The sequence below is a fragment of the Anas acuta genome, chromosome 34 (genome assembly GCF_963932015.1).
Source record: "Anas acuta chromosome 34, bAnaAcu1.1, whole genome shotgun sequence".
NCBI lineage: Eukaryota > Metazoa > Chordata > Aves > Anseriformes > Anatidae > Anas > Anas acuta.
The window spans coordinates 331,872-355,741 of NC_089012.1; the positions used below are offsets into that span (position 1 = coordinate 331,872).

Genomic DNA, 23,870 nt, shown 5'->3' on the forward strand with positions numbered 1-23,870 from the left:
CTTTTCTTGAGGTTATCTAGGTGAAGAAACCCAACCGTGACCATTCGACCAGGATTTCTTCGAGCCCTGATGAGCCGCTGGCACATAAATAGGACGGACAGCCCCGAAAATCCCCACGCACACCAAAATCACCGCATCGTCCTCAACGCATCTCCTCCAACCCACACGCATCTCTCCAACCATGCAGGGCACGTGCAAGGTCTTCGAAATCTGGCATCGTCCTTGCTGCTTCTCCATCGCACCGCACTGAACTAATTTAAGGATTTATTTATTTTTTTGAGCAGACGTAGCGTGGCTGATTCCAACTGCTTTTCACGCAACAGATGTAATCATTGCTATATCGATCTGGCAATATATCACCTTTTCCCCGAGAGTGACAGCTCTGCCCTTTAAACAACAGTACTTTGTACTCCCTATTAAAAGTGATCTGCCTCTCAATTTCTAATTTTTTTTCCTCTCAACAGCGAAAACAAGGACATATTATCGTCTGGTTTATGCAATATACAGTCTCTCAATTATCTATAGAGAAGCATCACTGCTAAATACTGATCTTCTAATTTATAGCCTGTAGTTGTGGCTAATTAAAGTTAGATGATCACCAGCTATAAAAGAATAAATTCAATGCTTCGGAGACTATTGCCTTTGATGTTATGAGAGCCAGCTCCTAATTGACTCGGGCATCAATCAGGTTGTTATGAAGCATTAGTAATCTGCTGCTTCGATCAGCGGCGGTACAAATTGAAGTTCATCTCAGAACGGCAGCGTCACGGGTTTGAGTTTGCTGGCCATTTGAGGAAACACCGGCAGACAAAACGGGAGCCCCTGCAGGGGATTGGGTTCGTGTCACCGCTCCCCTGCGCTCCTTTTTGTGTTCCCATGAGCCTCCTCCTGCAACCTAAAAGGAGTTATTTTCATAAATATGTATACGGGCTCATTTAACAGGCAGAAGAAATGGAATTTCTGTATGTCCACACAAACACACCTCACGAAAAGCAGCCAAAATAAAAATAGGGTGGTTTCACTCACGGATTAATTATCACCTCACAAAGCTTGTGTAAGGTTTGGCACAATGACTGTTTTGGTATCGGAAGGCAGTTCTGCTGCTATCTCTTCCCCGAGGCTAACATTGGAAACCTGGGCAGGCCACTTGAGCAGTGACAGTTAAACTAAAATTACAGCATTGTGAAAGTCCAAGCCACACGGGGACTGTAATCAGCATCAGGATTGGAAGCTGGTTAAAGAATACAGACCCATTTATATCCCCGAGAAGAAAGTGGCTATTACGATTCTTGATTCACTCCGTACAACGGCAGCACGGGGCCGCTTCCTGACCTTTCTCCTGCAAACAAACAAAGCTCTTGCTTTCAATATTGATGCTTGCCACAAATTGCTACCTGCGCCTTAATTTACTGATTCGGGATCATTGCTACTCACCGTGCCCGATGCTTCACTCGGCTGCAATTTTCTTGCTCCCTAACTAGCACCTACCCTTGGTTTGGCTAACCAAACCTCACCTCCTTCCCAGGAGGCAGGTCAGTGCCGTGGTCACTCCAGATTTAATTTAAGTGACACACAATTTAAGTGACTCACCCAAGACGAGCAGAGCCAGATGCACAACTCCTAATTTTTTGGGGTCCCCTTTCCGTATTCAGCACTGGGCAAAATGCTGTGGGGCTGCAGGGTGGGAGCAGCAAGGGGAATTATGGTGCATTTACATGCACATAGGGTCCGTATGTTATTCTCATCCAGTTGGCCGGAAATATTGGTGGCAGTCCAGAAGGAAAATTAGGAAAAACATCACCTTTACTCTCACAGCATCCTAACGCAGACACAGACGGGCGTGCACTTACCCCGAAATACCTACCCAGAGGGTGAAGGCAACGGGAAGGTGAGGAAAAATAAGGGAGTCAAAGGAGCAGCTAAAATTCGCAAGATAAAGCAGAGTTACCATAGAAACTGCTCACCCGTGGTACCACTCAACTTGACGGAAGGGACGGCTCTCTTGCTGCATCCTGCACCGTTTAATGCTTTTCCCAGGCGTTGCCTGCCAGAAATAAATTTCACGGCGCCAGAGCTCCACCTGTGCTGGAGGTGGAAGGCAGCTTGCCGTCCAGCTCCTCTGGCAGGGCTGAATTTGCTGTGGATCCTGCACATCTCCACACCTCTGCTGGGAATCTCCGCATCCTTTGCATCCCCAGCCACCACCAGGTTGATGCCGCGGAGCAGATTTTATACACCGGTGCCACGGGCTGGGCTTAACCACACGAGAGGGGCAGCGAGCAAGCAGAGGGCTCCTGGCTCCCCAGTCACACGGTGTGCAGTGCTTAATTGCTTAATTGCTCCTGCGCTCAGCTTAAATCGCTCTGACATTTACAGCCTGGCTCGAAGAAGGAGCAGTGCAGATAACTGCACATGCAGAATTGCCGCCCAATTACCACTCCCATCACTTTAGCACGAAAACTTCCTTTAAGGACCTCTAGCTGATGATTGCTCGCTGTGGGAACTGAAGAAGAACACGCAAATTTTCATCTCGGAGAGGCCCATTACACTAGGGTGTATTACATTACTTGAAATCGCTGCTCTGTGACTTAAAGCATCAAGTGTTTTATCCGTTGGTCATCAACCTGGGCCTCTCACTTAACGGGAATTTAGGCTGAGAAAGGGACATGCAGACGAAGCACTCTTCCCCATTTCTTCCACATGGTTCTTTCGGCACAAGAGCATTCAGCAGCAAGAGCATTCGATTCAGCTCTTTGCAGACTGACTAATTAACGAGCTGTCGCATGAGTCGGAGGCTTTGGGAAGGCTAAAACTCGCCGAGAGCAAATCACTGCGATTGCACCAAGGCTGCCAAGTCATCCGACCAGTCTTATGGGAAAGGATGCACGAATGTCACCAAACAACCCTTATCCTGCACCCACTGCACCCCACTGCCCGCCCAGCCCCAGCTGCTGCTCGCCGTGCTTGAATTTACTTTGAGATTTACTCCAAAAATTGAATCAACGCCCCTGAGAAGCCCCGGCCACTGCTATTGAGACATCTCTGCTCCGTGTTTCCCTGCGTTTCACAACTTTGCAGATCCCTCCAGCAGCAGTGTCACAAATGTGCTTGCAGATGACAATTAAATGAGGCTTCAGCTCCCAGCCAGCTCCTCGCCCTCCATCAGATACCAACAACCACCCTCCCACCACTTCCTCAGAGGTCCTTGCTTATCCTCGCCCAGTCTTTCCGCATCCTTTCCAGCCTGTAGCCATGGCAACGCCAGGATGGCATCCTTCCCCACGGGGACTCTGAGGATGGGCATTTTAAGATGAGGCTTTTAAAAATCCCAAGCGACTGCAAAGTGAAAAGTCTCTTTCAAGGACTTCAACATTTTTCATATGCAGTTCTTTTTTTTTTTCTTATTTTTTTATCTTTTTTAACAAGAATTTGCCTGCAAAGGTAGGCATTTGAAATATGAATCCCAGGGGGACAACTACCCTACATTCCCTTCCTTAGGGGACTGCTTACTAAAGCAGTATATTTGAACCCAGCCTTTCAGCTGTTAGATGCAATTCCCCTTTTGCTTATTCCTCCCCATACCTTAGCGCAACCAGCAGCATTACATTAGGTAAATCATCATGGCTTGGTTTAGAGAAGTTGATGAAATGCACAACTCTGGAATATTAACTCCGTATCAAATGCTGGCTCCTGCTTTAATGTCACTCTACCCCTCTTTCCCCCCCCCAAGCTAATCACAAACAAAAGCCTATAAGCAGCAAGGCATGTAATCAGAAACTCAACCGCCCTGCCCAGGGAGCAACTATAAAAATCTGCACAACATCCACTGAAGCTGAGCAGCAAATAGTTATTCCCGAGTAAATTTTACCAAATAAACTCCAGCCGATGAATCAGCGCCTTTAAAAGTGAAACCCACGCAAAATTTATCACCTAAAGCTTCCCGGGCAACGTCCAATTCCCTCCGTGAGCTTTGTCCCTGTGACACCGTGGAAGTGGAATAGAGGAATTGCGTGATGACTTTTAGGGACTGAAGGTTTGGCATAATATACAAGAGACATAGTATGGCCATGCATATTTGCCATACAGGCAAAATGTGGCCTTGGGGCATCTCTGGACATCTCACAGATTTGGGCATCTCGATTTTCCTCTCTTTCCTATATATTTAGGTAAAGCAATTACACTTAATCAGCACGAAAGGTAACTAAACTTTCCATCTTAATTTCCCTGGCTGTATTAACTGAGATAATGCTCATCAGCCTCACTCCGTCCATTAAACTGGACTCTGAAGATTAATTACGGCTGTAAAGGGCTTAGAGATCCTCGAGAGGCAGCAGAGAAGCGGGTGCATTATGAGTTTTTACAGCACAACTCCTCAACGATGGGAATTTAACGAGCAAAGTTGTCCCCTCGTTCACAGCCACCGCCTGCAATTAGCTGCCATCGCAGGGAATAATTCAACCCACGCTCTCATCACCTCTTTCTTGCTTCCACCTCCACCAGGGAGGAGGTGCGGGGTTACCTGTAGACGAGGATGTCATCAGAGGAGCTGTTGTACTGGATCTGGTACATGCGGATCCCGGGGAGGTGGTGCTGAGAAGGCCACTGGATGAGAGCAGAGGACGAGGTCAGCTCGGCGACCACCACCACCTTCTCTTGCTGAGCCTTCGTTTCGTTCGGAAAGCTCGACTTGGCAGATATCAGAATATCCGAGGGGCCTGGCTCCGCGTCTTTATCACAGTTGGTGCTGTTAGCGAGGTTGGGGTACGGGGTAACGAGGAGCTCCACCGGAGCCGTCGACTCTCCCGCGGCATTTGATGCGATGCAGGTGAACGTGCCCTTCTCCGTCAGAGACGTCACCAAAATATCCAGGGTCCCATTCTCGTAAGAAATCGTCCTCGAGGTGTTAGAGACCAGCTTCCCGTCGGGTGCGATCCAGCGAACGTAGGGGTCCGGATCGCCCACGGCTTTACACTTCAAAGAGACGCTTTGGCCCTCCGTTACGGTTAGCTTGGGGGTTCGGTGCGTTATCATCGGGGGCTCGCAGACAAATTCCTCCTCTTTGATGGACCAGAAGTATTTGCCCATCAGCTCCGGCGGGGAGGCGCAGGTTTCCAGGTCGTCTTCTCTGGTGAGGCGCCTCAGCCACACCAGCTCGCAGTTGCAGTGCAAAGGGTTGCCCCCAAAACTCAGCACCAAAGATGACAGCGGAGATCCTTTGGACTTGGCGTACACGGGGATCCTGGAGAACAACGGATCGGGAGGGATCTTCTTCAGCTTGTTGGAGGTCATGTCCAGACGGGCAAGCTTGTGAAGATTGGAGAAGATTCCCTCCGGCACGAACTCGATGAGGTTATGATCCAAGCTGACCGTGTTGACGTTGGAAAGTTTGGCGATTGTTTCCCAGGGAACGTTAACAAGGTTGTTGTAGGACAGGTCCAGGTCTTCGATGGTTTCAATAAAGTCATCCAACGAGCCGGGAGAGATATAGCTTAGCTGATTGTTACTGAGTATTAAATGCCGAAGGTTGATCAGACCTTTGAAATGGTCTTCGTTGATATAGGTCAGTCTGTTACTATCCAAGTGTAAAGCGTGAAGGCCTTTGAGATCAAAAAATGCGTAAGGCATGATTTGACTTATTGTATTCCTCGACAGCGTCAAGTGAATGAGATTGGTCATGTTCGCAAAATCCTTTCTCCTGAGCGTCGTGATGAAGTTGTCCATCAGCCTCAGCTCTGCCGTTCTCCTGTCGATGCTGGGGGGCACGAAGAGGAGCCCCGTCTTCGTGCAGAGGATGGTGAAGGACGGAGACAGGTTTTGACACATGCATCTTTTGGGGCACATCATGGCCTTCACGGCTGTGCTAATAACCAGTAGGTAGACAACCAGCCTTTCCATCGTAAGAAAAATAGCAGACCTAAAGGGGGGAAAGAAGAAATCCATGTAAATATATTTTAATTGAGCGTTAGAAATGGGTTTACACTGCCGTTGTCGTTATTCTTTGCGTGGGTCAGAACCTCATTTCGAACTGTGCAGCGCTTCATTACTCTGTGGTAATGCTCGCCTCATTTTTTTTTATTTTTTTTTTTGCCATTATGGATTTCTAGCAGCTTTCTTTGGCTTTCCCCTGGCTATACCAAGCAGGGAGCTCCTTGGAGAGCGCACATTTCAAGGCCAGGGCTTTTTCCCAGGCGGTGGCAGAGAACTAAAACTTTTCCAGCAAATAAAGAAGGAGAAACACCTTCAAAGGCATTGCTGAAAAGCAAGCTTGTGTTTAATCAGAGAAGCAGGTATATGTTTTGTGATTTTTATTTTTTTTTTTCTGTGCAGCTTTAGAAACTAAATTTCATAATTACACATGGTTTTGGTCAATGAAATGATCTCCGTGCAATCTTGTGCGTGCCAAGTTATTTCCCATTGTACCTGAAGTGCTTGGCTGCTATACCAAGGGTTGATTTTCGTTTCGACTTCACCTCCAGCTGGCTGGCAAATTGCTAAGCATTAAGTGTGGTGACTCAAGCGACCACGAAGGCTCCCCATCTGCAATGTAAAGGACTCAAACTCCGTGTTTCGCCCAAGTGTCCTGGTACAACCCTACTCTAGAAGAACCTTGTCGTCTTTCTGCAAACAGCACACGTAGTTCGACTTCACGTACAAGCCCTGGCACACTGGAGACCACCAATTAAAGTTAATTCCACGTGCAAACCCTCTTGTATGGTGGGTAAATGCAGAATGCTGTAAAATAACAAGCTATTGCCTCTGAGAGCGAGCCATGCAACACAAGACTTAATCCTCAGTTCAGCACAAAGCTGGGACAACAATAACCTGCTGAGTCACAAGGGCACAATTTGAGGTGTCAGCAGAGTCCCATGCTATGTGTGTATATATATATTATATTTTCATGTATATATATTTTATTTATTCAGGGTTACCAGGATCTAGAGCTCCTTTACAGGGAAGCAGATCTTTAAAGTACAGAATTACGGTAGCACAGTTGGTCTAGAAATCAGATTTTCCACAGAGAAAAAAATAATATTAAAACCAACCGATCACTAATAAAGTATTATCACTTTTTTTTTTTTTTTTTCTAATAAGCATTTTCTTCATGTCTTGCTTCCTAATCATTTATCTCAACAGTTTTCCTACTGTCACTCCATCCTGCGCCCCGAACCCTTCTTGCCTCTAACGGCTCCAGCTTTTCACTCCTCCTGCGAGGTACCAATGATTAACAGATGCGTAATTATCCAAAAAAATGGACTGCTGTGCAATATTGTAATTCCCTTGTTTTGTCATTAACAAATATTAATGCAACTTTAATGGATTAACTGCCATCTGGGCTGTAAGAATCCAGTTCAAAACCATCTCACTTCAACCATTATTCTGTTAAAAAATAATTAAACGTTGCTAATGTGAAACCGTGGCACTGAAATTAATGATTTTTAGAGCCAACAATAAGCATAGTGCAATTACCCTTACAAACTATATGACAGTCACAAGGAAATTGCGACTTGTAAAAGAAAAGCTGCAAAGAAGTGAATTACTGCTATTGCCCTGGGTTCTAGTTAAAAGCAGCTTTGGTACTAGCACCTAAAAACTGCACTGGGAATATACCTGATTGCCTGGTAACACAATAGTATTTTTCAAGATGGTTTAATCCACAGCATCTTAACAGAAGGAGGTAAAAGAAATAAACTTTGTGTTTATAGGACTGTGCACAGATCTAGGGCATAAGCAAAAAGAACTTTTTTCCTGAACTGTTGCTTTTCAACTCATTGCCCTGGTTTGCTTCTGCATGGTTGCAGTTTAAAATACATGCAAAAAAAAATTGTTTTAGTCATGTAATTCCGAAATAATAAAGATTTTGCTGGCAGATGAATGGCAGTACATCCACATCTCAGATTTTTTTGCTGAGATTTTTTGGTTCGAGATACGCGACAGGAGATCAGTAGCAGGAAAACATTATTAAAAAAAAAAAAACAAAAAAACAACATTGGCTATCGCTTCAAGTCTAAGCGATGTTAAAAGAAAGGGATATTTAATTCCCACAATTTGCAGCTATTGGGCTATTAACTTTGCTCCGTCGGAAAGAGTTTGGATTGCCTTGGCTGTAAATGTAACACATTTTAACAGCTTTAAATTGGTACTGTGGTATGGAGATTGCTTACACACTGCAAAACACACGCACATGCTTCAGGGCGGATAATAAATGCTATTTTACCAGCCTCAAGGAATAATTCCCGTCCTCCAAAAAATAAAAAATGAAAGGCCCTGGTTTAAATAGGAACTCGAAGTCAGCTTGTGGGCTTGGTCCAAAAAAGCCCAAAGCGATTCTGTTTCTAGCAGTGCTGCCGAGCTGCCCCACGATGAAAAAAACCCAGCACGCTATCCTAAATGCAGCAGACCTTGGCTCCTTGCAGCGCAGAAATAGCAATGTATAGGCGGTGGCTAATATCTATTTCATGCCCTCTTCACATAGAAACACGTCCCGAGATGTTTTATCCGTAAAATATTGCTTTTCCAGCAAACAAAACCCCAAACCCATTGTGCAAGGCATTCCTGCAGCAGATATCCTGGCCAAGGGTAGTAGGCTGAGCCCCTTCATCTCCCAAATATTATTTTTTTGCCATCCCACCGCCATGCCAACCTGCTCATCGCACCAACCAGGTGCTCACCATCTGCATCTTTAGACATAGCATCAGAAAAAAGCTTTATTTTTTTCTCGAGGGAAGCATCATTATTACTCTTCTCTGATCCAGCATTAACCACCACATTGGAAAAGTCTCTTTAATTTCCCAACAATAAATAATGTGCTTAATTTACTGTTGCTCGCTCCACCTGGCACCGGGCGAGAAGCGCTTCCAGTAAATGTTTAAAAAGCATATTGCTAATTTCCCATTTTTTTTCCCCAAGACCAACACACTGGGAGTGCATCTCTTGATACACTTGGGCATGGAGCAGATTTGCTGCAAACGCTTCATTTGGAATATTTAGTCTGAAGCCAAATTACTGTAATTGATGTTAATACAACTTCTTGTTTTATAAATCTAGATCACGGCAAAATAAGAACCCCCAACTATTTAATACTAAATGACATCAAAATGCAGAATGTTTATTCTTTTTTCTCACATTCTTTAGCGTTCAGACAGGCCAACTATGCAAATGAACTCATTTGCATTTTCCCAATGCCCACATTTGCATGGCGATCGCCTGCTGCCTGGGGGAAGTGCATTGGTCACACAAGAAAAAGTCACATTTGCTTCACCTAATGCCTCAATCATCTGTCAAGCCCATCAACAGCTCTGAAAATCTTTTTTTTTTTCTTTTTAATTATTTGTTATTTTTATTTTTCAAAAAAAAAGCTGCTTCCTGTTCCATTTCCTAAAGCCTACCGTGTACCACCTCCTGTGGAAGGAGGAGCAGGATCTAAGTGACGATTGCCACCAAAAGGTTAAGCACTTTATGGATTTACTGTGTGCGTACCTGCGCTCCATCACTCTCTCTTTCCCTGTATTAAGCTGGTTTCTCTACCAAAAATCCTGACCTGAAACCATTCAATCCTTGGTTGAGGTAGCCAGGAGACCAGCGTCAATTAGGAAACCGAAGCAGCTCCTGTGGGTTTTAATGAATGGTCCAAGGTCTGCTGAAGATGAAAAGCAGCGAGTGAATTATATATTGATGTTTTATTTAAGGACAGAACAGGTAATGCTGCTTCAGAGCTTCCGCGCTCATAAACGAGCTATTCTTAGTCTTGCTGTATGTCTTTCGTGGAGGCTACACTTAAGCACAGCCAATATCAGCAATTAGGAGCTTTCATTCTTTATTGGAAGACCCATTAAGGACTGCAACACATCCACCACCCCGTTCCTCTTAGAGCAGCCTTAATGAAAGAGTGGAAGAAAGCAGGAGGTCAAGAGAAGGCAAAAACCCTGTTAGAAGCTCCCTGCCTAATATTCAGAGGACGAGTAATTCCTCCAGCCACGAGAAGCCAGCCACTTGGTAAAACAAATGGAATAATGGGTTTATTGTTCACCCAAGCACAGTCGGTGTCTGACAAACCGCGGGATTTCGGTAGCGCTTCGCTCTTCCACGAGCTCTTGAAGAGGACTGATTTCAGCACACCGGGTCCGTTTGGTTATTTTCCCCATCCAGGAAATTCCCTTCCCCTTCTGAACGTTATTTCCTCTTGCGTGTTTGATGCTGACTTGAAAGCTGGAAGCAGTCAGAAAACGGCAGTTTTCTCTGCGGAAAAAAAAAAAAAGCCGGAGTTCCGCCCAATTACCCCCTAACTTTGTGAATTAAAAAAGCCAACCTCCTACATGGGAAAAATGTGCCGAATTAGTTTGGTTTTAGCATGGCAATGGGAAGGGATGGTGCACTGAGTGAGTGTTGCGAGGCTGTGAAATGAAATCACAGTCGCACAACGACACGCGCCCGATCCCTGGTGGGAACGGCTGCTGGACAGGGCACAAATCCCAGCACTTGGCTTTGCTTCAACCACTTCGTGGCGTGCAGATAACACCAAGCTAGTTAAAGGCAAACTAAAAGCTAATGTCAAAACCCACCAAAAATACCATCGCAAATTCCCTCCGTTCAATCCAATGTTCTGAACCAACTGCTGTGGGTTCTCCCAGTATGACCACTAAGACCATTAACCAGTGCTAACCAGGCCACAGTTGTTACTTGGAAGTGCATTCACCTGAGACTTATTTTTCAGAAATGAAACATCAAGAAATGAAGTGTCCACCTACTACTACTACGAGGCGTTTGCTACGAGGAGGTGTTCAACGCTGAATGCTACCAACTCTACCGCTTCCACATTTTAACCAGCCCCAAATGTTTTACAATTGATGACAGCTAATGACACTTCTAACAAAGCTGGCAGACAATAATTTCATTACAAATCCCATGCCACCACCGTTCCCACCATTCAAAGTCTAACAAGCATAAAATTGCACGCTCGGTATGTATGCAGGCAGGTGTGTCATTACTCTGACAAAGAAATGATAGTATTTGTAGACAGTGCTTTAACAAAAGAACAATATTCATGCGAAAAATCACCTTTAGTTGGATATGAAGAAAGTGGGCTGCATGGAAAAACGCATCTCTTTCTACAGACTTATTTTAATCTCTCCAAAGTTCCCTTCTGCTCATCCCTGTCCTTGTGGTTAGTGGGATGAAGACAAATTGTGAGCAGGGCATTGCAAAGCTGATCACTCCATCCTTCCAGCTCATACTCAGGGATCCAAGACCAGCATAACAGCAGGATTTATTTCTTTGTTTATTTGTGCTTTATGCAATTCTGTTTTTATGCAATTCTGTTTTTATGCAATTCTGTTTTTATGCAATTCTAATTTTATGCCATTCTAATTTTATGTAAACTGCATTACACTTTAGAAGCGAAGTGAGTTGTCCCTCTGTGGGACAGCCAAAATGTGATCTGTAAGAATAAGGAGGCTGCTTTAAACCACGTTGAGCAAGCCTCTAAATCCGTTTCTTCACTGAAAAGGAAATATAATCTTTACACTTAATCTACACGTCTGCTCATTAGCATGTGAGGAATTAACGGGAATACTCAGAGCAGTTCAGCGTTAATGCATTCCAACAACTCACTGCTGGCACCGACGGGGCTATGCTGGAGAAAAATCAGTCTACGGGATGTAGAAGCTCTGCTGTAACCCAGCAGAGCGTGCTTTATCGGCCGACCTCTGCCGAAAGCCATTTTGTCAGCTGCTGGGAAGTGTCTTGCCGAAAATTGTTGCTACTGCTGCCTTGCCTCCCCGTTGCGAGGGCACGCAGATGCCTTTGCCCGACAGCTCTCAGCATTTCCAAGGCGTCTGGACCCTAGGGAATAACTCCTCTGGGCTGCACTGGGAACCCGCTGGGAACCAGGGAAAAATTAAATGGGGTCCTTCCAACGGTGTGCCCACACCTCAGCATCTGAATACTTTGCAAAACCGCAGCCCTTTCTCTTAAAAAGAAACAGAAATTCAAAAAAACAAAAACACCCAATAATGGCTTTATCCTAGCACCACCACACACCCCAACTCCTTTTGGAAGCCCCACTGCTGTCAAAAAGAGTCAATCTTGCCTGCAGATACCTTGGCAAGACAGAGAACGACCAACAAAATGCAAGCAGCACATGGCAGGGCTCTTTTTTGCAAGAGAAATGCAAAACTCAGGGTTTGTTCAACGTCCCCATCGCCCTACCTGCCTTCCACCCTGCTGCCATCACCCAAAGCAATGACATTTTCGCGAGGCTTGCCCAGCATGAAGCTGTTCCCAAAGAGACTTGTGAAGCCCCTCGACATCGTGATTAACAACGTCTTTTTTAAATTGCAACTGCTCAGAACAAGTCCGCAATGCATGCGGCTTGTTCCTGGCTCGCAATTTCTTCTCCTAGCTTGGAGCAGATTCTCTCTCTCTCTCTCCCTCCTTCCCTGATTAAAGCATTAAATCAGAAAACTGCGGGTGCCATGAAAGCAGAAGTTTGTAGGAATGAATCCTCCTTGTCAGGAGACGCCAGATCAGTCATCATGGCAAGAAGGAACACAGCAGCTACAAAGACCAGCAATTGATTGTGCCCTACCCAAAATGCTTAAAATTACACTTAAAATCACAGTGTTCCCAAGTTCTTGTGATACCTACACGCTCACCTATTTTATCCTTGACTGCCAAGTGATTTGCCCAAAAATACAGAGGGTCAGTAAAGGGCTTCCCGCAGCCATCCTGGGCTTGCCAAAATGGGACCTTTTTGGTTCCCCAAGCCCACATTCCTGCTCTTCTCTTCCTGGAATCATCTGGGTTAGAAAAGACCTCCAAAACCATCATATCCAAGACCTCCAAAATCACCACGTCCAGCCGTCAGCCTGACCCCCCAAGTCCCATCACTACACCACATCCCTTGGGGCCACGTCCACACATCTCCCAAATACCTCCAGGGGTGGGGACGCCACTGTTTTATTAACACAAAGCTATAGACACCCCTCATAATTCAGTATTAACCTGACCACATTTAGTGGAATTTATTCAACAAGCTCTACTGTCATTCCTAATTAGCCTGAAGAACTGGGATGCTTTCCCAGAAGCATATTTGGGCTCCTGATATAAAATTCTTCTAACAAGGCTGCTATGGAGGATAAAGAGAAGCGTGTTGGATGCATCTTCTAAGATGACACAGCAGTTCAAAAACTCACCCAGATAATTAACACGCACGTCAGCCAACCAAAGCCTTACGAGCAGGTCATTACCGTGCCTCCACGTGGTGGTGTGCGCGAGGTTTATTCCTAATTCCCATGTTTGTCACTGGCCAGAGGATGTCGAGAGGCTGACACGCCGCCTTCGAGCACAAAAAGCATGCAGAAAGTTAATCCCAACTGGCGTTTTCATTCAAAAAAAAAAATGAAACAAAAGGTGCAGCAGAGAGGGGGAACAAAAGAAAGCAGCGTGTTAGCTACACTTTGCCCTTCGTGGGTAAAGGATTCAGAAGCTTTTAGGGGAGGAAAAAAAAAAATCAAGCTCCTCAAAGGCTGTAGCAAACTGAGCATCAAAAACTACCACCGTTCCCTTCAGAAACAAACGCTAAATATTTAATAAGACAATAAGCCGGCACGCAAGGCTTAAAAGGCTATTTTACTCCTCTTTGAATTATGAATCCCATGCAAGCGACCCCTCCACCGCAAAAGATGCGGTACGTGCGTGTAACAATTAATTTCTGACCACTAAGCATCCCTCGGATTATAGCACTGATTTCAGCTTTGCTGTTGAGAAGCAGAAGTGAAGAGGATTTTTTTTTTTTTTTTTTTTTTGTGGTCTTACTACAGAGAAAGAGTTGAGTGCTCTGGTGAGACAGATGGACAGACATTTGGCAAGACCTGCAGCCTTCAACAGAAAGGGAATGCGTCTCTATAATCGTACAAGCATCTGCTACACACGAGAGGAAATCCAATACCAGCTAGAAAATGAGCCCTCTCGGGGTCCCCGGGGAGCAGCTCCTTTGTGAAATGCTCGTAATCCTCGGGAAAAGGCTGGAGTGGAGAGTGGTGCACGTAGAGCCGAGATCACAAGTTTGTGCCTCGTCCTTTCATGTACCCTGCAAGTAGGACGAGGAGTCCTCCAACATCATCAACAGCAAGAGAGAATCAGCGGAATGTGAGAATTTACACCATGAAGGACTGATAAAGTGTGATTCCTCAAAAAAATCTGGCTCCATCTGACTCCCTAAGGAGACAAACCAACCGTGAGGGTTGATGAACCTTCAGAGCTTTGCTTACCACTAAAAGTTAAAAGAAAAAAAAAAAAACATAAAATAAAATGGGGGTGGGGGATTAAAGAAAAGCAAAACGAAGCCCCTGTTTTAGTGTTTGTTTTTTAAAATGATTTCAAATTGGATTATCAAGCGACATAATGCCTGCTTGCTTCTGGTATGCATAACACGCACCGCAGGAGCAGCCAGCGAAGGGAGATTATTTATGAGCGCCAATTACTCTGTTTTTGTCACTTATCTTGATTTCCACTGCAGAGATAGCTGTCTTCACGACTCAAGCAATAACAAACAATAAACCCCAAAAGGCTTTCATTTCAGAAATGAGAAGCTCCAACTGGAACACGCTTGCTCTAACACAGAGATCTCGACCCTACGCAGGAGCTCAGGATGGATTTGAGCAGCTAATTAATCACCCACCCTCTTTCAGAGGCTGGTTCTGCAGAGCTCTCCTGTACCTATAAGCCTTTTTTTTTTTCTTTTTCCACCAGAGAAATTCCTTAGACGACAGTGCATGGAGACAAAAGTATTTTTAGAAATAGGAAGCACGCTGCTGAACGTCTCCGGCGCACGTTTAATCAGTGCTCAGCCAGCCTGGCTGAACGTGGCTTGCGAGTGTTTGTATCCAAATATGATGGTTTTGTTTGGTTTGGGTTTTTAAACATGCCCTTCTTCTTCTTGTAAGCTGAGGTTGAGCCTGTGACTAGGAACAGAGAAAGAGAGTGCCTTGGCAAAATCCACTGCTGTTTCGAGATAGCTAGATAATTAAGCCATTAATTCAAACATCTGCATTATCGCATAATTGCCTCCAGGCAACACTAAACCTCAGCTTTTTGTGGTTTTCAGAGGCTGGTTAAGGACACTTGTCCCCTTCCAAAGGTTTCTTGCAGCTGCAGTCTCCCGGTTGGTCTCATTTTCCTGATGCAGAGGAAGAAGAAACCAGAACTCAGCCCCTCAACATCTGTGCTAGGCACAACACCCAAGGGGCTGCTTAAATAAAAATTGCACGCATTGAAATGTGATGCACACAGGTTTTTCTGGATAATATCCAGGCCCAGCCAGCTTAACCCTGCTGGGCTGGGGTGAGGGTGTCCGCAAGAGCTCACGAAAACAGCCACAGGCTCAGCATCACCTCTAGCACGCCTGAGCTGCCTCTGCTAGACGGGGGCTGTCGGTGAGCCAGCAAGATGTTCTCACGTTGTGCATGGAGAAAAGCATCAAGGGCATCTCTTTCAAACACCTTCCTTCGGTTAAATCGGAGCAGGTAGTCAGCACCACCAAAACAACCCCACACGATGTACAGAAAAAAAAAAATACAATATACGATGATCTGCAACATTAAGAATTTACCTAATTCAGGAAGAAAATGAGCTGTTTTTTTTTTTCAGAGTAAGAGCAAGCACGGCTATAAATATTGAATAGGGTCTAAACACTCTCATTCTCCCCCAGGACTCTACAATATGCAAATTATTAAAAATGGAAGATTATTTGGAAGCATTCAGTGCACAAATACCACGCAAGCACCAGAAAGCTTTATTTTCTCTCTAGCACCTGACAAGCAAAAGGGAGCACAACTCTGCAGGCGTTATTATTTAGTTATTTAGGAGCACACACATCACAGAGGAAGACTTTTTCCCCTCCATACAACACACAGCAGTTAGGTCATACCCATTACTTATTAAGTCGAACCCACAAGTAATTAAGGATGCTGCTGTAGGGCTCTCATGGCACCTGTAAATCCTCTCCCTTCACCATAAATATCTTATTTAACAGACAAGGTCGCCTTTTTTGCACAGGATCAACCATGCCTGACCCATTTCTGGCAGGTGGTCGTCTTCATCAACACCCATGGTCTCTTGACTATGCTTCTGCATACTCATCACAGCCTTCCCCTCCCAATTAAAACCTCTTCTGCAGGCTGAGGAATGCAAGAGTTGAACTTGAAGGCCAAGCTTTTTGACCTTTCCAAAACCCAGGACAGTTGCTTTTGAAAGCCGAAAGATTTCCAAATGCTCCTCGTTGGACATGGAGTTAGAGGATTGTTATTTCTGACACCGTCCTCAGCATGGCTGCTGATTAAATGCTTTGCAAAGCACTATGAGACGTTCCACCTCATGAAAAGCATTATGGAAATCCAAGCCACTCACCGCTGTGAGATAATCATCAGAAAACTCCAGCCCCTTTTTATTATATTCCTGTAAAATTTTGTTATGCTGCTCCAGATGACTCTAATTGAGCAGACGTTGGAAATTAAAGCATATCCAATGCTGGCCTAACCTTGGTGACCTCAAAACTTTATGCTTTTTCATGTTTCTCATAAAAAAAAATGAATTAGCCTTCAATGTTCTGGGCTTTTGGAGGCAACGTCCTTTCTCTAGAACCACTGCTAACCCTCTCTGCAAAAGAGAAATGCATTAGAAGCCAACAACTAATGCACAGATTTATTTAACTGTTGGAAGGAAGGGGAATTGAAGCAGCACACATTTTCCTAGGGGTCAGAAAAGATAAAACAAGCCAAGTGCAGCGAACTGCAGCATGCAGAGTCTGGTTGGGGAATACTTTTTGACAGGCAAAAAAAAAAAAAAAAAAAGATAACTAAATGGTTTGTTAAATTCATTTGTCCTTAACCCAACTTGCTGTGAAGTCCGTAACTTCGTAAATACTATTAAAAATAGATCTATTTTACTCTCTGATGGACTCTGCGACCTGTGGGTTCTGCATCTGACCGGGATCACTTGGCATGCATAAATATTGCCTCTTTCATTCATGTTCAACAGGATGCTCCAAATTCTGTAGAATTGCAGGTTTTTAACGGGATGTTCCAGAGGTTAATATACTACTGAGATTGTTTCAATTTACCATCGGATAAAATGACTATCTATACAATTAAGTCCATTCTGGTGAATTAATTATCTCAAACCGGAGTAAGCTATTAATAATGAACTGAATTATTCATGCTTCAATTCCTTTGCAATATCTGACCTTCTGCTAATGCATGCACCCTCCCAGGTTTTGGTGGGTGTGCAGGAGAAGCACGTAAATCCCTTGCATACAAAGCCCTCGGAAATGTAATTAAAAAAATTAAAGGGGGGGGGGGGAGAATCCAAAAATCAACCCCATTAATCGTCATATCTGGTTGATGCTTAACAAGTTAAGACCTTCTTTGTGTCCCTGATGACAAAGTGCCTTTGCCAGGCCTGGGCCACCATAGACTGGACAAGATTTGCTTTTAAAGTAGTTTAAAGTTTGTTTTAACGTAATTTTCTGGATTGAAAAATGTACTAATATCTTCCTGAAAACCTACAGAGCCAAACCAAGCAACGCTGTGAGCACAGAAAACAAATAATAAGATGCAAAATAACAAAATCTAATGACTTGATGGAAAACAAACTAGGTGTAGATGACCTTTGTACAATATCAGTCTGGGGGACTGTATTCATCCTGGCTTTAGTGGCTATTGCCTTTGCTAATTGAAGCACTTAATGTGTTCCAGCTGCTATTCAGGTCAGTGCCCTGTTCTCCAAAAACTGTTTTTTGTTTTTTTTTTTTGTTGTTGTTGTTGTTGTTTTTTTCTCTAAATTAAGATTGTTTTCTTTCACACAAACTTAATTCTGAACCAGCTATCTCTGGACACCAAAGAGGTGGTAGTTTAAGGATAGAAGCGCTGCCTGCTTTTTTTTTTTTTTTTTCCAAGGAGATTTTATTGTTATTTAAATTTGTTTGGAGGCCTAAATGCGAGAACGCTGCTCTGAAACCTTAGAGCTTTAGATAAAATACAAAGAAACAATCTTCAGAAATATGAAAGGGCCCATCTCCTGGTGGAAAAGGGGCAGTTTAAGCTGTTCCACTTTCAAAGTGACCTCCAAGTTGAGCACCAAAGCTGCTTTTTGGGAGCCTGGTGCACTTTCTTTAAGGGATTAGAGGTCCTAGAGGTGACGGATTCTCCTTTTGGATGCAGTGCAGCATTGTGGCCATCCATCCTGAAATTAAGAGGTCCCATTCCCTTTGGGAATTGCACTTTATCAGCAGTGCAAGGGGTGAGGATACTACAGGGGTTGGATCCCAAACAGGGTGGCTCGCTACAGGGGGCAGCCAATTTCTGCACAATTTTTGCCCAAGCACCTCTCGAAACCAGGCAGAATTGCTAAAAAAGCCAGGTCTTCCTCCGAAACTACAAGGTGCAGAATAAAACAGGCCCAAGCATCCACCGCAGAATACAGGACAAGGCACCCCAAGTGCCCAAGGAAATAAAATTAAATATTGATCTACCCTGCTATGCACCCCAGTGCTCATAAACCTGTGCCAAATGCTGGGCTGTTAATAGGTCCCACTCCCATTCGCAGGAATTAGATATACCCTGACTGTGCAAAACGCATGAGATTGACTTTCTCTCAGATTAAGCTCATTTTCCCCAAGAATGCATCAAATGGAGCATTTGGGAGATGTCAGAGGCTCTCTGGTCAGAGATTCAGCCTCCTGCCAGGTACTCGGCAGAAGCAGTACATTCTGTTCAACAGCAAAACCGGACCCAAATCCCCAAAATCCAGGAGTGCTGGCCTAGTTAAAACGCCGTACCAACCCATTACGTTAAATTAAACTCCAGGTTTCTGCAAAGGTGGCTGCTCACGAGCAGCTCTGCAGCAGCAGCCAGGCTGGAGATGGGAAATTTCCTCATTTCACTGCAATTCCATGTAAATGAACCCATCCCCGCTCCTTCCCCATGGGCTTGGCATGACAAGGCTGAACCTGATGTTGTAAAGCAGCAGATTTGGGGGATTATTCACAGCATGCAGCTGTGTCCTTCCCATTCTCCCAGTTCTTCCTTCCCTCTCCCCCTTGAAGCTATCCAAACACCTACATCTTGCTTTAAAAAAATAATAATAATAATAACAATATTTACAGACCCTGCCGCCTCATCTCATTTCCAATATAACTGTCAATTCTGGATGCAAAATGAGTGACTTCGTTAGCTTTACGCTGCCAGAGAAATGAAGATTTCTCCAGGGGAATACAGATGTGCCAGCAACAGTAAGAAAAACTCCTGCGCCTCGTCATTATGGGGTGGGGGTGGTGGAAATCCTGGGTGCCAATGAAAAGAGTCTGAACGTTCATTTTGCTCGGTGAGCTTGGTTAGCAAACAATTTGGACCTCCAGAATCTATTAATAAACCAAAAACTGTACGATGAGGCGGTTCAAAATCAAGAAGTCTCCAAATGTCATCCCAACCCTTAGGGTCTCCAGTATGGGGTTCTGGGGGGTCTTTCAAATACCCAGTGGCTGCAGCAGTCCTTTCCGTCTTTTTCAGGCCACCAAAACAAGTCCTGAGATAAAAAAGAGGAAATTTGCACCCTAAAAAACACCCACTAGAGCTTGGCATTGGGGTTTTGTGCCCCTCACCCTATGTCTGAGTTCTGAGTTTTACCAGCACCGTCAGCTTATTGCAAGGTTAATTAGCGTCAAGGATGCCACCGCTGGGGATGCTTCCCCTGGAGGCATCAAGATTGACATTTTGGGACTTACTTTTGGCCACAGAAACCACATATTGCACCTTCTCGATGCAGAACGGCTGGCATATATTTTTAGTCGCCGTGGGACTTTCACATTTCACCATTTAGCAGACACGGGAAGGGTTCTCGTGAGTCAACAGCTAGATGGCAACATAAACCGCAGGCACAGGGAAGTGAGGAAATGCAGAGAAACTTCAAAAAGCTCTTAAAAAAAAAAAAAAAACATACTGTCAGTCTCAAAACTCCTGACAGATCTGAACAAGGGGAAATTTCAGCTTGAGGCCTTTCTGAAGTCTGATGGACAGCTTAATTGCCTTGCTAAGGACGCCAATTAATTGCGAGAGAGGAACAGTAAGCTGGGGACGGCGGAGCAGCAGCAGAATTTAAAGCCCGAGATTTAGCAGCAAAACCAAGAGCAAGACAATAAGGAAGAGAGACTTTTCCCCAAAAAAATGAATGAGAAAGGAAAAGTGTGGAGTCTGTGACACCCCGTTTGCTGGTTTGGGGAAGGAATAAGGTAGAAAGTGAAGAATTGGGATGCCTGACGCAGACCAGTGCCTCCACCTCTGACACCCCTTGATTCACTGATTTGGGGAAGGAATAAGGTAGAAAATGAAGAATTCGGATGCCCAACTCAGACCAGCTCCTCTACATCTACACGAGCCATCAGGCTGCTGTGGGTTTTGGTGACGATGAGGATGGAGGAGCTGGACCACGACCATGCCATAGCATCTCGATGGCTTGCAGAGAGGCTGAACTTCTGCTTGCTACCAGCAGCTGCTCCAAAATTGCATTTGCTCATCGTTTTCTAACCTACGGAGCTCCTAATAAATCACCTTGGCTTCACAGCTCCAAAGACACAGCTCATTAAGCAGGCAAGAAACACGCAGGGCACAGCACTTCCCAACCTGCTTCTGAACAAGCCAAGCAAACACAAAAAACACAAAACACCTTCTGGCAAATGAGTTCATCTCCAAAACCAAGATCCATGGGGAAAGGTCTCTCTAATCCCCCCCCCAACAGAATAGAGCTTGTTCTGAGGGCTCCCATGACCATGGGATGAGGTCTGCGTGTTTTTGGGGCTAATCCTCCAGAAATAGGTGTCATTTGGACATCTGGTGCTAAAATCTGGTCGATGCCATCCATCTGTTGAGGTGGGATTCACACGATGGGTTATAGATGCTGTCTCAATGCCTCTGTAGACCCAGAAACTCACTCTATCAGGGGGATTAAAAAGCAAGAAAACCGACCCCAAAACAAATCCGTTGACTGACAGCAAGGAAAGTGAAATATTTCGGATGAAGAGGTCATAACAGCTTGAGTGAAATACTCCGGCTTCAAGGCAAAAGATGATGGAGGAATTAAGTTGCACCAGAGGTGATTTCCTTCCCCTAAGCCATACTCAGATCCAGGAATACTTTGCGCTGGTATTTCCTACCTTTGTGATCCCCAGGAAAGATTTAAGAAAGTCAAAGTAAACTGGGGATCTTTTCAATCAAAATAAAGATTCGCTTCCCTAGCTCTTCCCTCAGAAAGGCAGCAAGCCAAGCATACAAGGAGAAAACAGAAATAAGACAGAAAATCAGAAATAAGACAGAAAATACAAAATAGGGTTTATGGTCAGTATCTAACAGAGCTTCCCCTCAATACTGGTTATGCTCAATATTTAACATTCATTTTTTTGCATGAGCTCCTTTGTCTGTTGAAGTGAACGTTTCCCAAAGCCATCTGATTTCATGTTTGGGGCTGCACAGCACAGGGAAATAATAACCTCTTCTACTGAAAACCGAATTGAATTTCTAAATTGCACAAAGATTTCAAAAATCTAGCTACTACTTCAGGCTAGGAGAAAATCCTGGTTCTTCCTGATTTTATGATGGCCTCAGATTTGTCCTGGCTGTTTTCAGTGTTATGGGAGTAAAAGAGATGAAAATAATAGATCCTTCACTTTTATTTAGAAAATGCTCCCACACTGGGCTCACTGTGCTCTAAGTCACAGAGACAGAAATATTTTGCACTCCTTATTCTCCTCTGAATTGAAGCAACTCAAGACTTACCCCAATGGCCCACCAGGCATAGACCTGCTGTATCGAGCACAGGGACAACGAGGGCAACTCAAACATGATTAAAAAAAAAGAAAAAAAAGAAAAAGTGATCACCACATATCACCATTATGAGCTGCATCATAATTAAATCGGTGAGTTAAAGTTTTTTTCTTTTGCACTGTTATTATTTCCAGAACGAAGACACGAGGATGCTGCAACAGTCCTGCTATTGAGACAAAAGAATTAGCTAATCATCTTGTGAATTGGAGATCACTTTAATTACATCTGGTATATTCTCATTATCCTCCTACTATGCTACAACATTTTTTTGTTCTTATTCTTTTTCATCCTCTCCTATTGTTATGCTCTTATTCTCATTATTTTATTATTCTTATTCCCCCCCTCCTCTATTAAGTATGGTGAGAAAATGGTCAATACATTCAGGGCAAAGAAACTGTTTTTTACGGTCCTTAATGAGATTTTGCATAGATATTAACGCCTTTGAGTGGTAAACTGCGGTCTACAGCACATAAAGCGATTTTATTTTTTATTTCTTTTTTATTCCAGACCAACTCAGAGTGCCAGACAAGGAAGGGGGATGTCAGGCATGGTTCCTAATCCCAATTCCTGCTGCAGCCCTAAATCAGCTCGTGGCGTTGATGTTGCTGCAAGTGCTCAGCATCCTCTGCACAGTTTCTGAAATATCATCAGAACTCTTCCTCTACCAACAGACATCCAATTTATTACAAAAAAATAATTAAAAAAAAATCATGCATTATCACTCAGTTAACAGAGGAGTTGTTTTAAACCAGTCCTGAAGGTGCAAAACCTACATGAGTTTTGATGGAATAAATCAGCGTTTGCTGACCCCAAAATAAGAAATAACATCTTCTGCCTGCCTGGAAGAACACATCTGCACGCATCACCTAAAATCGGGAAGCCTCTGAAGTGTCGCCCCAGGCTGACACCCTTCAGGACACATTCCCCTGTCTCCAAAAGCTTCTCTGCTAAATCTGAAAGGAAATCGGTGAGAATTATGCTCAGAACAATACACGCTTATTAACTCAGTCTTTGCATCTTCCTTCTGTATCTCAGACCTGAAAAAAATCAGGTCCTAATAGCAAACTGCTGAGCATCCAGAAGGTTAAGGACTCAAATCCTCACCAAACCCCTTTTCTCCTCCATTTTAGAGACGCACGCACCCAGGTATACGCCAAACAATCCTCGACACACCACAAAACTCCCAGCAAAGCTGGCTTTGCTCTAGTCGGGCTGATTTCTAGAGCAATACATAAAGGAATGAGCCGAGGCATGTCACGTCTCGGGGGTTTTTCTTTCAGGGCTCAACCTCCTTCCCACCTACGCTACAGCTTGCGCATAATTTATATGAAAAATGCAGTGCTGTCTTTAAGTGACAAAAAAATCTATACTATCCCAGCTTGGTTTCCTGCTGCCTAATGGCAGCAAGAAATGGCAATTATCCCCTAAAGGTGTAATAAATGGAAAAGAGAAGAGGAGAATAATTGGTAGAGAACCAGAAAAAAAGAAACAACACGCTAAAAAATTCAGCTATATGGACCTAGAATGTGCAAATACTTTCCTGATGTTGTGCACCTGCCCTCAATAGCACTGGCTTTGCTTCAAAAAGTTTTCCCAGCTCACGCCTGTGACTTTCCAGCAGGCGATGCAAGTGATCTGTATGATGCTACCTCTTGGCAAACTCGGTTAAAATTCTGCCGAAAGTCCCTGGCTGTGAAAAAATCAGAGGTAGAGTCATCGTTTAAATGCTTTTCTTTTTTTTTTTTTTCTCCTGTGTTTACCTTGTCGTTGTGCAAACAAACAAAAAACCCCCACGTATAACATAATCCAACACTAACATGAGACAAAGACCTAAAGCCAGGATGGATTGCATGATATTTAAGATGTCTTGGTTGGAATTCAACCTCAAGAAGCTGGTTTTAAAGCATTATTTATAGAGAAATACAGCCCCTTGGCTCAAAGCAGGGTCACCAACAGCAGGGACCGCATCCAATGGATTTGGAATAACTCCACAACCTGTTC

The 23,870-nt window shown here is 44.2% G+C and overlaps 1 protein-coding gene across 4 annotated transcripts in view; it reads right to left on the bottom strand.

Moving 5' to 3' along the window:
• The window catches only part of LOC137846612 (leucine-rich repeat and fibronectin type III domain-containing protein 1-like protein), a 41,891-nt gene that overhangs the window by 7,058 nt on the left and 10,963 nt on the right, over positions 1-23,870 (bottom strand). For 2 of the 4 annotated variants that reach the window (XM_068664606.1, XM_068664609.1), the window contains exons 2-3: positions 19,778-19,968; positions 4,520-5,914 (exon numbers count right to left, since the gene is read on the bottom strand). In XM_068664606.1, the coding sequence (XP_068520707.1) occupies positions 4,520-5,914; positions 19,778-19,830 (1,448 nt within the window). In that variant the 5' untranslated portion in view covers positions 19,831-19,968. Of the gene's footprint in view, positions 1-4,519; positions 5,915-19,777; positions 19,969-21,821; positions 21,872-23,870 lie in introns of those variants that run through there. The other 2 variants (XM_068664608.1, XM_068664607.1) reach the window with 2 other exon arrangements.